The sequence below is a fragment of the Tamandua tetradactyla genome, chromosome 15 (assembly GCF_023851605.1).
Source record: "Tamandua tetradactyla isolate mTamTet1 chromosome 15, mTamTet1.pri, whole genome shotgun sequence".
Taxonomy (NCBI): domain Eukaryota; kingdom Metazoa; phylum Chordata; class Mammalia; order Pilosa; family Myrmecophagidae; genus Tamandua; species Tamandua tetradactyla.
This window is the reverse complement of record NC_135341.1, coordinates 19,158,764-19,174,940: the sequence shown is the minus strand read 5'-3', so window position 1 is coordinate 19,174,940 and position 16,177 is coordinate 19,158,764. Positions and strand designations below refer to the sequence as shown.

The 16,177-nt window shown below is 39.1% G+C and overlaps 1 protein-coding gene across 7 annotated transcripts in view; it reads right to left on the bottom strand.

Annotated features, from left to right (window-relative positions):
• Positions 1 to 16,177, bottom strand: part of MAGI1 (membrane associated guanylate kinase, WW and PDZ domain containing 1) — a 708,398-nt gene that overhangs the window by 36,656 nt on the left and 655,565 nt on the right. For all 7 annotated transcript variants that reach the window (XM_077128768.1, XM_077128769.1, XM_077128772.1 and 4 more), the window contains one exon: positions 6,049 to 6,080. In XM_077128768.1, the coding sequence (XP_076984883.1) occupies positions 6,049 to 6,080 (32 nt within the window). The remainder of the gene's footprint in view (positions 1 to 6,048; positions 6,081 to 16,177) is intronic.

Sequence of the window (16,177 nt, the reverse complement as noted above, 5' to 3'; positions counted from 1 at the left end):
CATCTAATGTGATTGTCTTTTAGCTCATTTTTCAAGGTAAGAAAATGGTCCAAAGACAAGTATCTATAGGAAAATATTCACTTTCAAGTCTGTTAAAGTAACCCTAGTTATACTAAGAACATGGATAGGTAGTGAAGCACTTAATACACCTCTGGCAAAACATGCAGACTAGGCCCTCCTAACTGACAACTGCAATAAATTTAATCACTCATCTAATAAATACATATTGATTTTATGTATTGATTTATGTATGTACCACATGCTAAGGGATACAATGGGTGAATAAGAAGGCTATGCCTCTTAAGCTCTAGGAATTTATACTTGAGTGTGAATCTGGGTGGGGCACTCTGTCTGTCTGTAGATGGATATTTCTCAAATAGTCACTACAGACTGATAACATACTGCAGCATCTTTTAGATTAGGGGTAAGGAAAGGTCTCTGGAAGAACAATATTCCATTAACAGAAATAGCATGTGTCAAGTTTCTGAGGTAAAATTGAGCTTGGAATGTTTGAAGAAAAAAAGGTTTAGTGTGGCCTGAAATGAACTTGGAGACCAGATAATGCAAGAGCCTTGTGGGTCCCTGCAAGGCATTTGAGGGGGGACTCTATTAATGGGCTTAAAGTAAAGATGTATCATGATCCAATTTACTTCCAGAAAGCTCAGTGTGGCTACTGGGTGGTGAATGGGTTGGAAGGAGAGAGGCCAGACAGGAGGCTATTGCTGAAGTCCAGGTAAGGGACATGAGGTGGTTTATACTTGGGGAATAAATTGACTTTAGAGAAGAATAAGTAAAATAAAAAAAACATTCTGGTATCAATTCACTGGGTACTGCTGATGGACTGAATGGGGGAGAGGAAGAAGATGAGAACATCTTGGGAACAAGGATATCCACCTCCCAGGTTTCCAGCTTCAGCAACTGTAGGTATAGGGGTGTCACATATTGAGATGAATATTCCCATTGCTGACTACTGTCATTACTTTGATATTTCTGAAGCAAGAGTATTATTTCTGAATCTTAAATAAGGGCCAACTAGGGAGAAAGAAATAGGCTTGATCTTGAAAACTCCATAAAAGTCCTTGGTCACACACTAGTCATGAATATCTGTCACAAGGCTCCTTTATAATAAAAAGCTACCAACCTCCCCAGAATGAATGAGTCCCTTAACTGCAGGAAATCGGGAAGATGCAATGGTATTTACAAATGAAAATGGGGGAAAAATCAGCCAATCAGTATTTCACAGAATGATTTCACAATGGAGGTGCTTATAAAGTGAACTGAAAACATATGCTCAGAAGAGCAAATGAATACAGATAGCACTTAGGAGCTCAAATGAGGAAAAGAATTCATGTGGCTTAAAAATGTCAAATTGATCCATTTTAAAGCAAAATTATTTACAGTTCACTTATCTGCCAAGACTGAAGTCCAGTGCAGCAATTTTCATGGACAACAGGAAAAATTCCAAGTGCTGATGAAGTATTAGGCCAATGTCATTAAAGGTTGTGTAAAAATCAGAGACTCAAATCCAAGCCAAAGCAGAGGACAGTCTTTTTTGCCTCTTTCTTTCATCATTGATGGGTCTAAGTCAAATGATTTCTTCCCAAAAGGCATGCGAGAAGGGTTAATGGAGAAGAAAAAGAAGGTATTGATTGGATAGGAAAATGGATTTCAGTTCACACCAAATGTTTTAGAAAAATCTACAATGGCAAAATCTATTTCCTACAGCTCCAAAAGTTGGGAATATAGGTTGCTGTGGGAGGCAAGAGGTAAGGAGACTTGTTTAAGTAAACCTAGTCCTTCTCCCATCTACTTTCTTCAATTTTGGGGTGGGGGTGGGGGGTTGGTGAATGGTCCAGGAATCCGCATGAAAGGTGAGCATTCTACCACTGAACCACCCATGCATCCTTCTCCCATCTACTTTCTCCTTGTGTCTCACTGTAGCCTACAGGAGCTTTGAATGGTTCTATTATTATCCTGGTTGTCAAATAGGCAGCACTAGGTAAAAGAAAGAAGAGCGGTGCAGAGACAACCAGGCAAGTGTGAGAGAGAGGTAGTGTTCACAAAACTGAGTGATTCACGCCAGACTCACCATGCACATTATCTAGGTGTTTATATTTCTCTTCTACTTCTCTTCATGATTAGTTTTAGGCAATTTCCCTAGCTTCTCTTCCAGGAGAGAGACAGAGAGAAACAGAGGACAATGAAATGGAAACTGCCACTATTGCTAACTTTTGGCTTGCTACGTTTGCTACAAAGAGGCTGCTGAAGAGCTTGTCTTGCACACCATTTAGTATCCCTACATGAAAACTCTATGCGAGAAGATTTTTAGCAAATGGGGACATTTTGTCTCCTTAGTGAACATGGCATGCTTTTTCTTAAATCTGAAAATAATTCCAAGTAAATGATGTGTTTTCCTATATTGCCCAGACTGTTGGAGAATTCCATAGCTCATTTGTACCATCTAAGTTCATCTTGGATCTTTTTTTATGACACTTGTATGATTATTTAACTTAGGTTATTATAATTCAGACCTGAATGAATTTTATTATGTGTGCACTTGGCTCTATGTTATATTTCTGCTTTATTAACTCTTAAAAGTATACGCTCATTGGGGGCAGTGTGATGGTGGCTCAGTGGTAGAATCCTTGCCTGCCATGCCAGAGACCCAGGTTCAATTCCTGGTACCTGCCCAAGCCAAAAAACAAACCAAAAAAAAGGGAACACTCATTGGATTTTAAGCCTATCAGGTAGGGTCTGTATAGAGTTATCTACTTATTTGGCTATAGTCTGTCCCTCCAATGAGAGCAGGAATGTGTTCTGCTTTAGTTCCTGTTGTACATTGACACTGGGTCTGGCACACAGTAAATACTTGTTGACGGAATGAGTGCAAAAAATAATTCTGTTGACTTGTGACAATGAATACTTTTTTTGAAAGAAGCAATAAACAAATTGTAAGTTTCAAGAAGAAAGGTACCATAACCATCTTATTAGAATATTGCCAGAACCTCACATCAAACATTGACAGTTAGCAGTTCTGAATACTAGTTTGCTGAATTGATTGATGAACTGAGAGATGGGCAAATGGATATGGTTGGACAGTTGGACAGGTAGGAGGGTAGATGGATGGATGATGGATGAATAGGCTGATGGATGGACAGAGGGTTGGATAGATGAAGGGAAAGGGGAGGGAAGATTTGAGAAATGAACTAGTAGGGAAAGAGAGTGTATAGGTTGATGATGACTTAAAACTAAGGGTTTGGTGTGATATTTAGAGTTCTAAATTCTCACACACAAGATCCTTATGTGTGATTTAGACTGAGAGTCTCAGTTAAATTTTTCCAGGCAGGATAATTAAGTTGGGCCAAGAAAATCTGTTTCCCAGAGAGGTCTAAAATCTGACAGCAAATATGTCTTATTTTTGTCTCTGCCATTTGGCAGAAAAATCCCTGATGTTATGGAAGTACAGGTATTAAATTAATAAAATTTTATTAAGATACTGCCATTGTCCACAATGAGTATATAAACCACAAATTCAACATTTAAACTAAATCTAGTAGGTGAAATTGCTTATTAAGAGAAGCTCGAGGGACTATCCAGGAGGGGAAATCAGATATAAAGACAAGTCCTTCTGTTCTAATAAAAACCCAACTACTTAATTATTGAAAACATTTTTAAAAAAAAAAGGGCAAAAGGAAGCTGTCAGTAATGTGAGCCAACATTGTCAGGAGACTCTAAGAAAAAAAAAAGAGCGTGTTTCCTGGGTTGGATAGCATATTCACAGAAATACTGGTAAATCTAAGTGTATCACAACTCAGGCACAATCTGTGTGCATTTAACTACGCAGCCTGCGTAACTGACCCCGGCTGTCATTATGTGAATAGCTTTGTGGAACCATGACATCCAGCTTCCCCGTGGATTCTCTCTGACTCCAATAGAAAAATCCCATAATCATCTGTCTCTCTAGCAGGACATCAACACAATTCAAACTGGGAAAAGGAAACAGCTTTTAACCCACCTGTAAAGAGCTCCCACTGATCACAGATGTTAGGGATGCTTTACTGGCAATAGCAGGCTTTGGCTGATAGACCCCAAATTTTGTACAGCAGCTGCCAAGGTGTGCAGCAATACTGAGAAAACCATCGAACCTGTCCTGGCACAGAAAACAGGGGAGGACAAGCCCCAAGCTAGGGACTCATTCTTTTCAAACCCAGCAACACATCACTCTTTTTAGCTTGTGGTAATTAAGAGCCAGCAGACTGTAGGCAAAGCAGTTGAAAGCTTTTTTCCTAGGAATGCAGCCCAAGTAATTGGCTTGTTGCTTACTAATGACACAGCTTCTACAAAAATAAACTGTCATCGGGAATTCTCTTAAACTGACATGGTGAATGCAGGCTCTATCCCTGTTTGATACCATTTGAGTCAGCAGGTAATTCTGAAACACTTTTAGGGAAGAAGAGATGTGAAGGATCTAAAAAAAATCCTTTTGCACAGTATGTTTAAATAGGAAGCAACACAAAAAAGAACACCTTGCTAACTGATGTCATGTTACCTGTGTAAAACTCCTATTTCCCCCCTCAATATGCATTTTTGTCAAGGTTCCAAACCATGTGGGGTGTGTAAAATAAATTCAGGCATCAACATAGCATGCTTGGGGGAGGGTTCATGCTAATTCAAACTCATGAGACACATCTTCCAGATTTGCTTCTACTTTTCTGAAGGCTGAATGAGTTTCTGACAATGACCCAGTGACAGACAGACAGACCCCCCCCCCCCCCCACACACACACACACCAGCCACTGGCATCTCTGTGTCCCAATGTGGGGCACTAAACAGCACTTTTCTGCCTAGACACTGACACAACCTGACAATGGAGGCAGCCCTGAAATTACATGTTCCAATCACCACAGCAATATGCCATTGGAAGCACATTAATTATTGCAGGTTTTTCTCTTTAGAGAATTTAGGAGCTGGACTTAAGAATTCAGGAAGCTCCCTCTCTCACCTCCTTAATAAACTTCTGTCTCTTGCTGCCAAGCTGAGGGACAGGTGGAAGGAAATCAGCTGCAGCACCGTAAGCTGCGAAGTTTTATAGGTTTTCTTTACCCAGATGGCAGAAAGCTGCAAATTTCTCACACACCCCAAATCTTCTAAGCCACATGTAATCATCCCTTTTTATCCTAATGATAATAAATTGGGAAGCCCCATCCATGCAGATCAATTTCACATGCATCTGAGTTCTAGATCTTGAGTTTTTAAGTAGAATTTCAATTTGTTGTCAGTGCCCAAGGAGCAGAAACCCATACCACCAAGCAAAAGCACTATAGCCTCTAAGCTATTAGCTAACATGTCAACTAGGTAATGCATCTTCAGGGAAACCAGATTACAAAGGACAGCAAAACATTGATTTTTTTTTTTTTTAAGAATCCTATACCTGCAGCATAATGCTGCTAAAGCTTGCAAAACAACAAAGGACATTTCTACAGCAAGGGATTGTCTCATCTTAGTGCTGGGGCAGGGAACATTGTTGCATCTGTGAATAGACATATATATGCTGGCAAGACAAAATTTTTTAAACCCACAGGTTATTTACTTTATAAATAATTTGTTATTCGGTGCATAAGAAAAAGCTCAGGGAGAAAATATACCCATGTGAATGGCTGGGAACACCAGTTGAGAGGAATGCTACCCAGGAAGAAGGTGGAGCTTTTTTTTCCTCTCCTTCTCTCAAAGGACACAATACCATTTGTATCAAGTTAAAACACCTAAAACTCTTCATTAAAAAGAGAGCTGTGTTGCATTGACACAGATTCCAAATATGCATTCTTTATCCTGGCTCCTGCACCCTGCCCACAAATCACTCTACAGTTAAAGACAAGCCCCAATACCTTCTACACCAAATAGATCCCCAGAACTTAATAGAATGAGCCTTAGCTCCTGTTTCCCCATTCACTGTAACACACATTTAGTGAAGTCAAACTAGACAGCGTCCCCTCCCACTCCCAACCCCCAACCCCCAAAACAAGCACCAAGTAACTGACAAGTCCTTACCGACTTTGGGCTCTTCTTGGGAACTGGCAGCCCTGGAAAAAATGCAACAAGGAGGGGAGGGAAGGGGGAAGAAATCATTAGCATATAACTGTTACCTTTTCCTTAAAGAACAATCCCCAGGTGTTTCATGGCAACCTAGCCATCTGCAGAGTTATGTCAGATTTCTCCCCAGCATCGGAGTTACCAGGCTGTTCATATCGAATCAAAGCAGAGGGAGGAGGAGAGCGAGAGGCAGGAGATCTATCTGCATTAGCTATGCTGACTTGTACTGCAGCAGCCTGGAGGCTGGGAAAAGAAATTCACAGACCTCAGCGGCCTGGGAAATTGAACACTTGGACAGAATCTCAAATGCTCTTCTGGATTATGAGAGACTTAACTTACAATTAAGTCCAGGATATTTCCTTTCCACAGGATCCACTTGTCAATTGAAGCGGACCAATCAGGATCGTGGAAGGGGCATATATTTAGTTTCAAAGAGTACATGGTTAAAATTAATTATTTTTCCCTTTCTTTTCTTTTCTTCCTTTTAAAAAAATCTGCCTTTCATGGGAAGAAACACCTTCTTCATCTGGATGAGCTGAACACTAAAACAAAGAAGATGTTCTCTTGCCAGCACAAAAGGCTAAAATATGAGCACAAATCCAAGTTGGTCTTAGATACCCCCCGGATCACAGGCACATCTCTCCATGCCTGTCAGCCAGGCAATCTCTATTCAGCTTCTTGGAAAGGACTCCAGCCTGGACTGGCCCCTCAAGGGGAAAGCATGTAGTTCGGGACTGAAGGACAGAAATTTCACAGCACTAAAAAGAAAAGATAATAATGGAGAAAGAGAAAGGCAGAGGAAAGAAAGGTGGTCCCTGCACCCAGCTGGCTCTTCAAAAAGCCTGAACTCCGCAGGAGGACTCAGTCTGGAAGAGACCATTGATCTCTCACTTCTGGGAGAATCAGCAGCAATTAGGGGGCATATTTAAGGGAAATCTTCCACCAGGGTAGTGTAGGACAAGAAGGCTAGAAAGCAAAATAAAACACATATTGGATTGGTGTTTCAGAAGTAATAGTTTCTGCCAGCTGCCCTACCCTCCTTTTTGTTTGGGGGGGGGATTGAGCAGGGGTTAGAATGCAAAATTCAGTGTCTATCCGTATAAAGCGCAGGAGACGTACTTGGGAACTGATTATTTTGCAATGGAAATTTCAACCTTTTATAGAAGATGATTCTTGTGTAGCGTGATGATTTCAACTCTTTCGGAAATGACTTGTCAAACCATGAGTCCTGCTAAGTTCAGCGCAAATAATACAAGGGAGTGGAAGTGGGTGAGTAAGGAAGAAGCTGCCCAAATGAGCATGGCTAATGTGCCCACTGCAAGTGACGCATGACAAGAATGACTCATCCTAAAAGGGGTCTGGGGGCACTCTTCTGCCACTGCACATCACATCACCAGAACGTCCCTAGAGCACAAGGGCTCTCTCACTTCTCTGGCACAGGAACATGGGGGCTGCTTCTTAAAAATGCAGAGTCCCAGGCTCTACCCTCAGAGGTCCAGGAATCTGCAGTAGTAGCAACTATTCCAGAAGATTCTGATACAAGGGCTTTGAGAATCACAATTAGGGAAACTGTGATCGAGTACAAAGAATAGTTCTCTTCCAAGTCCGGTAAACTCAGGCAACCTTTAACAGGTCATATTAGAGCCCTCTCTGCCTCAGTTCCTCCACTTATGAAATGGAGATTATAAACCTCACTTTATGGGATTGGTATGATAATTAAATGAGACAAAATGCTTGAAAGCGTTGTACCTGGTACAATGTAGTCTCTCAAATGTCCACCCCTGTCACTTTCCTTTGGTAACTGAAATCATTCAAAAAAGATGTAGTTATGGTATCTTGTACTAAACTAATTTGCTATATATATTAAAATTAAAAAAAATTCTTGGGGAAATATTTTACCCATGGATAAGAATAAGTATCTTGAGCAATTTGGATATTTCATAATTCTTAGAAATAATTATTAGGTGGTTTTATTTGCTCATTAATTCAGTACCCTTAAGGCTTTTTATCAAATTATGTTACTGTGGGTCTACTGCATACACTTGAAAATGATATATTACATTTTTAAATTCTAATATTTTCCTAATTCAGATTGACCTTCTTGGTTAATTGGGAGGAGCAAAGTTTAACTGCATTTACTTTTTACTGGACTTGACTCTGCTTGGGATCCTGATGACCTCTACAAAAACCTGGAACAAATGTTCAACTAGCTAAGAGGCAGGGAAAATGGTGTCAATTCACATTTTGCTACTAATCATTTATACGACTCTGGGACAGTCTTAAATCCCCAGTCGTTAGAATTGTCATATATAAAATAAAGGGTGAATTTCAGTCTCTGTCAAAGAGAAAAATTCACACACACCTCAAAGGTGCATGTACAAGGGTGTTCTCTGCAGTGTTGTCTGCATAAAGGAAAGCTGGAAAGCACTAGAAGTTCTAAGTAAACTGTGGGAGAGGCAACTTACAAAGCAGTCTGCAGAGGTTAAAAGGAATGAGTTATCTTTACAGGTAATGACAGGGATGGTTTCTGAAATGTAATGTTGAGTGTAAATAGCATGCTACAAAATGGCAGGCATATTAAACATACACACATCCAAGTTTTCCTTCCTGTGGTATATAACAAATGGATAACAGAGTTATTTTGGGGGTATGGATGTGGGGTGGGGTGGGTGAGTAGAAGGGATGTTGAGCAAGGGCAGGGATTGGAGTGCTAGTTTAAAGAAACTTTAGCCTTAACTAGGATTCTTTTTAAAGACGATCATATTCACATCTCACTGAGATAATAAAATATTAATTTATAATAAGCATTAATTAATGACTCTTCTACTGTTAAATGCACAAAACCACCCAGACAGAAGGCTATATGGGTAAACAATTAAGGTCTGTCTCTTCTGGGGAATGAGTCTCTGGAATACTCCAAAAGGTCCCAGCTTAATTGCCGCAGTAAATTATCTTACAACGAAGAAGAAAATAATTTTTTAACGTAAAGAAGGATTTGTTCATCTCTGCTGTCGAGTTACAGAAAATCTTGGTTTTTAAAAGCCATACCTTTAACAGGAGCCAAAAGAAATGGGTTATGACCACAAATTAATATTTAAATAGTCAAAATCAAGAGACTCAACTTGATTGCTTTTTAAAAAAGAAATCAAAGGTTTGCTTTAGGTCCATATAGTCATTAAATCTTAAAATGTAATAAATAGGAATTCTAGAACAAACTTTAGTATTGCAATTTATAATTTATTTTAGTCAAAACCATTCAGATGGATTGAAAACAGCTAGGAGACCTAAGGGAACCCATTCAAAAGATCACCATTCCGCAGAATCCCCTAAGACGTAGAACTCATGAGATATAAGCATTGTCCAGCTAGAGTTAACTGTAGGCCACCCCATCCTTGATGTGTTATAAGCATTATCCCACAGTTCAAAGCATGCCACTGGCTTTCCGTAGACAAATATATGCTTTGTGTAGCCTGAGGCAGCAGGAAGTTGTATTAACTGTTACCTTTTACCCAGGAGGCATATGGGCAGAAATATCACCTGTCTTATGGGCTCATCTCAAGTTAGAAAGGGGAGTTTTCAGAAGAAGCAGAAAGAATTCACCATCTGCTCTTAGAACCCAGAAAGCAGCAAATGCTACTTCAAAGAGATCCCAGAAAACTTTTGCTGGGAAGTGTATATTGGAAGTGCCAATCTAAGCACGATCTACAGGGGTGAGAAAAAGCTTGGAAACTGAATCTCTAAAGTTCCCTACGAATAAGGTGTCCCCTTGGAAAAACAAATGGCAACTTCTCTGCTAGAAAACGGGACCTCAATTAACCAATTAGCCAATTAACACGAGGAGGAAGAATCTGTTTAAATATCAAGGCCATCAACTATGCTACAGAACATGTTCTCATAGAACTAAATGCTAGGATGTTATTCTTGACGAAATTTTATAATAGGTGTACACAAATAATTCATATGAGAAAAGTACAAATATAACACAACACATATACATTTGGAAAGGAAGTCTAGAAGGTTACACACCAAAACAGTGATTTCTTTAGTGAGATCATGGGTGATTTTATTACCTGTTTTGGTATAATCTACGATAAGAAAAGCTTCATTTATTTATAAACATACACATACATACAGATCCACACAGATAACACAAAACAAAATCTATATTACCATTTAAAGTAAGATGAATGTTACAAATTTCACTTTTTAAGTCTCAACAACCTTTTACATCCTCCAAGAGTTGCTTATTTTTTTCCTAAAATGAATATATACATAGAGTTCTTTTAAGCACCCTGTTAAGATGAGGACTTGTGCCAGTACTACAGAATAAATGGAAATAGGGAAGAAGTAGAAAGTTCAGCTGGGCTATCAGAAGAAGTCAAACAGAATCCAAGTGTTGTCATTTTAGCACTGAAATTAACAACACCTGAATTGCTGAAAAAGCAATCAGACTTATCTGAACCTAATTCCCCCCCACCCCCACCCCAAGTTTAAGAGAAGTGATAAACCAACCAACACCACTGAAAGAACTAGGAAAAATTGTGCCAAGAGCTTTGAAAGAGTGAATCCTAAAGCCATGTCATATACAAAGTAATCTATAAATAAGAAAGAGTGTGAGTTCTCCCCTCCACCTCCCATCATGGTACTGACTGGTACTGACTCTCCTTTGCACTTGGTCTCTGGAGTTGAACATTTTAATTGGAACATTTGGGTTTCCTCCTAAGCATGCTACCGAATGCTATGTCACCAATCTACATGCCACATGAGAGTCTTCAGAGTTTTGCAAAGCAAAATGCTGCATTAAAAATTATACTGAGCTGGATCAATATGATATGAGAGGAGGACAGATGGATGATGATGATGATGATGATGATGATGATGATGATGATGATGATGATGGATTGATGGATGGATGGATGAATGGATGGATGGATGGACGGGGAGGAGGATTTTTTTTTTCACAGAGACCACTGAAAGGGGAACTTGGTCAAGTCAAGGGTTAGTCTTACATACCAAAGAGGATACTACTACTCTAATACTAACCAAAAATTACAGCTAGCATTGACTTGGTTAACTCATCATTACTAGTTTGTACTAAGGAAATAATCAGAGACTCTTGCAAAAATTTATATAAAAAGATGTTCACCTTAGATTATTTAAAGAGGCTAAAAATGGGAAACAATATAAATTTCCAACAAAGAATGAGCAAATAATTGTATCAATAAGATGGAAAATTATGAAGCTATTAAAACTGAGTATACTACCATACTGCTGCTGAGGAATATTTAGTGATGTGGGAAAGTGATAATGTTATAATACATGAAAAGCAGGCCAAGAACTGCATATAGAATATAAACTCATTATTAATAAAACTATACACACACATATGCAACATATTGCAATACAAAATTCTAGAAGGAAATATATTAAAATATTGTTTCATAGTCTTTTAGTCAATATTTTTCATATTGTCTAGATTTACATATACTGCAGTTATAATCATAAATAGCTAAGCATTATTAAACATTGCAACCAATATTTACATATTGGCCTTAGAGTACTGCTCAATGAAACAACAACTGGAGCTTGTTCTAGCTATTTCTTGGCTCGATGACTACCAGTACTACTGCAGTGTCTGTGCTGCTAAATTACTGGGCCATGGTCTTGACTGAAAATGGGGTAAAAAGCTGTTATAGCCTCTCTCTAGCAAAACTGTCTAGAAGCACACAGTTTTGCATATAATTTTAGGAAGTCTTGAAAAGAGACTCGAAGAAGCCCATCTATTGGGGCTTATGGTCTCTAGATTAAATCATCCGTATCTGAGCACACTGGCATGGTGTTAGAAGGAATTCCTAGGATGACATTCACTTCAGCAGAGTTTTTTCCTGTATCAGAGCAGCATATAAAATACTATCTGCAGGGCGTGCAAGTGTTGCTCAGTGGTGGAATTCTCACTTGCCATGCGGGAGACCTAGGTTCGATTCCTGGGCCATGCACTTTCCCCCCCACCCCCCAAAAAAATTCCATGAATGGTACTACAACAATAAGATACCACATGGAAAAAGAATGAAATGTGACCCCCACCACACAGCATACAAAAAAAAAAAAATACTATCTGCAAATACAGAGAGGGGTCAATAAGAAGAATTAAGCAGAAGATCAGAAAAGGAAAGGTTCATTGCTTGCTTCTCCCTCTTCTTTGCTAGAGAGAGATAAAGAATATGTGCAAATAAAAAAAATTATGGGGAGAGAAATGTCATTAAAGAACACACTAGTACACTAATATGTATCAGCAAAACTGCTGCTGCATGAAAAAAATAATGATACTGGTAGGTAATGTTTTTTTTTTTTTTTTTTTACTTTTGGTTAACAGAGCAGTATGATGCTGAGACAAAAACATATGCAGTTCTTGGCCTGCTTTTCATGTATTATAACATTATCACTTTCCCACATCACTAAATATTCCTCAGCAGCAGTATCGTAGTATACTCAGTTTTAATAGCTTCATAATTTTCCATCTTATTGATATAATTATTTGCTCATTCCTTTTCAGAAATTTGTATTGTTTCCCATTTTTAGCCTCTTTAAATAATCTAAGATATAGCCTCTTTTAATAATCTCCACAGAGATGTGGAGAACTGTAGGAAAGAAGAAATGATACTAATCTGTGATTTCCCCAGGAAGGCAGAATTGACAGGCTGCTTTGGTATACCAATGGGTCTGAACAATTAACATTCATGGCAGTAACCCTCTGAAGAAAAAAAAGCCATCTGCATCATTCCTTGCCAAGTAGATTTTTTGCTTGTTTTGTTTAATACATAATATGTAAACCATGAAATAAATTTAAATTGCCCTCTTCTTACCAATAATATACCAAGAACAGTCCAAAGAACAGAAAAAAGAAGGCACAGCTGCCCTAACTTGTTCCACTGAGGGCAGGAAGGAAACGAGGGAAAATTCACTCACTTATTAAACCACATTGTGCTGAAGGGGTCTACTGCAGGCCAGGAGCTGGCATGAAATAAGGCAATGCCTGCTTTCATTGTGCCTACATTCTTTGGGGGAAACACATAAAAGACAACAACAACAAAACAATTTCAGAGAGTGGTAATGATGGTGATAAAAATGAAACAGGATAATGGAACAGCGGGCCTGGGATGCACAGTTGTTTTGTATCAGGTAGTCTAGCAAGTCTTTCTCCGGGAAACTATTTGAGCAGAGACGGAACTCACGAGAAGGATCCCATTCCGTGGCAATTCATTCGTGCTCTGCCTTATGTCTAGCAAAGCATTCCTGAGGAAATAAGGATAAATAAGATATGACCCCTGTTCTGGAGGCGTTCATAGTCTGTTTTGAAAGAGAAAGAAGCAAAGCAACAGTTATAATTCAGTGTGTTCAGTGCTAAGTGCCATGAGAGAAGGAAGCACTACTGCTCTTGGGAGCAGGAAGTAAAGAAATCTAATATGATATGAAGAAGAGGGCAGAGGGGATGAGTTGAACGCTGAAGGACACCCAGCCTTTAATCATGGGGTTGAGGAGCTGGAAACAACCTGCAATGACTGATGCTTGATTAAACAGTGATGATGATTTTTTTAAGGCTTTTTTTTTTTAAGCTAAATCACTGTGCTAGCATAAACTCAAGGCCATGTTTAAATCAGAGTACATTTTCATTGAAAGACCTTACAAACACTATCTACCATAAAATGGAATCCATAAAACAAGATAAAAAAATGGTCCTACTTTGGACATCTTTGATTTTTTTCCTTTTTCCTCTGGCCAAATACCATCACCAACTCTGCTTTGTAGTCTTTCGATGCAAATATAATACGAGCTGCCAAGAGCAGGAGCAACAGACCTAGTATCTCCACAAAGATGAAGGCATTCTTTCCTTTGAGGACCCAATAATGGTCATTATGAAATACTGTGGCATGTAATTTAGAGGGATGCTTGGATTTTAGACGCTTGGGAACAAGTAGCTCCCAATGCTGTGTCAGCTGGTATTTTGTTAAGAAGACTAAGAATATAATTGTACAGGGTTTTACAGATGGAGAAGTTTGCTTCAATTACCTAGTACCCTGGACCCACTGACCTTTAAGTTGTTGATGGTGGACCTCTAGTACTCCATGAAGCTGTATGCAAACTTTTCTGACCGCTTTTTTTGTATATTTGAACAATTGTAGTTTTCATTATTCATAGTGGGCTTTGATCCAAAATAAATTAAACATCTTTGAGTGAAACTGTACCGTTTATTGTTGAAAAGCACAGTTTTGGTATCCAAACAAGCCTCCTCTCAGTTCCTCACCTGACTGTGTAACTTTGGCCATCTTATCTAACTGATTCCTCAGTTTAGGTCCTGAGCAGGAATAGATGGCTTGCAAGGCAGGAGATTGCTAATGGTTTACAGAGCCTTTCGCGTCAAAGTCATAAGCCTTGGAAGGGCACAAGATGAGGAAAGACTCCAAGCCATCAATTCCTCGGGCTGCTCCAAGATCTGGGTAAGATGGATGATGGTCCTCATCCAATTCCTGAAAAATACATGTTCACTTCAGAAAAGGTGCCACTGAAATGAGTTGGACAGTCCTGTTACTATCAACAACTTGTAAGTTTACTTTACAAGGTGGAAGACTTGGCTTCCCTTAACAACAATAGGCCTTCAAAAGCAAGGGCTGAATGCAAAAATAAATAATTAGATCTTGCCATTGATGCACATTTGCTTCTCATAACTGTTCTCTGAGTTACATACTAATACTATCCCTATCTTACAGATGACAAAATTGAGGAATCAGTTAGATAAGATGGCCAAAGTTACACAGTCAGGTGAGGAACTGAGAGGAGGCTTGTTTGGATACCAAAACTGTGCTTTTCAACAATAAACGGTACAGTTTCACTCAAAGATGTTTAATTTATTTTGGATCAAAGCCCACTATGAATAATGAAAACTACAATTGTTCAAATATACAAAAAAAGCGGTCAGAAAAGTTTGCATACAGCTTCATGGAGTACTAGAGGTCCACCATCAACAACTTAAAGGTCAGTGGGTCCAGGGATCTCAGACCAATAATTACGATGTAATTTTAGGAAAAGAGTTTCCTTTCTACAGATAGTAAATATGCATTGTCAATTTCTAAAACATGTCCCTGATATTTTACTCCAGGTCACAGTTCCCAAATCAGTGTCCAATCAAGGCTACACATGCTAAAAACATAAGAAGAGTCTCTGACTTGGTGGTAATGAAGCAAGTCCTTAAAGCTACGCAACTAACAGGTTGGCTGGCTACCAAGCCCTATGAAGGAGAGTTTCAAAAAATGGGTAAGGAAATTTTCTAAGCTGCAAATGTATTCTGATACTACCTGATAACAAGATTTTTTTTTTACTGGAGGTAGGGAAAAGATGGAATGAGTCCGAGTAGAGTGAGTTACAGTGTCTTCTCTCCAGAGTGAGAGCGGGAGGCAGGGCTGCTGGGGGTAGGAACTGTCAACTTAAAAAAGACACTAATTTGGCATGATATACCAGGAGGCCAGGGAATAGTCCACCCAAGATCCACTTTTAAAGGGTGGAATTAAGCCAGTTTCTTACAAGGTTCCTTCTGCGTGGGTGAAACATTTGCTATTTTGGTGTGTAGGCGGAGGGTCCTGCTTCAGTCTATAAATGCCTCTACCTCTGAGGAAGATGCCTTCACTGCCAGGTTTAACAGCTTGATTCTTCTACCACCTGTATTTCAAGTCTGAACTGCTCTCTGTACAAATGCTTAAGGGTTGGCCCTGTTACCCATCTTTCTCATCAACAGTCACACAGGCCCCCTGGGATAGGAGAGACTCCTTATAGCCTGGCAGTTCTTTCAGAGTTTCAGTTTTGATTTCTAACTGCATAGGCTTTATTGGTGTGTGTGTATATATGCATATGTGAAACAATAGCTCAAAGTAGCTTGCAAGAAAAAAAAGACAAACTGAAAATGATTTCTCTTTCGGGTTTGAAAAAATAGGACATATGGACTCTTCCAACCCCACTCCTTATTTTAAGGTTACTGGCCCCAAAGGGAAACCTACTCCTGTAATTGGTGCCAAGAAGTTTCTAAGTAAAAAAATGC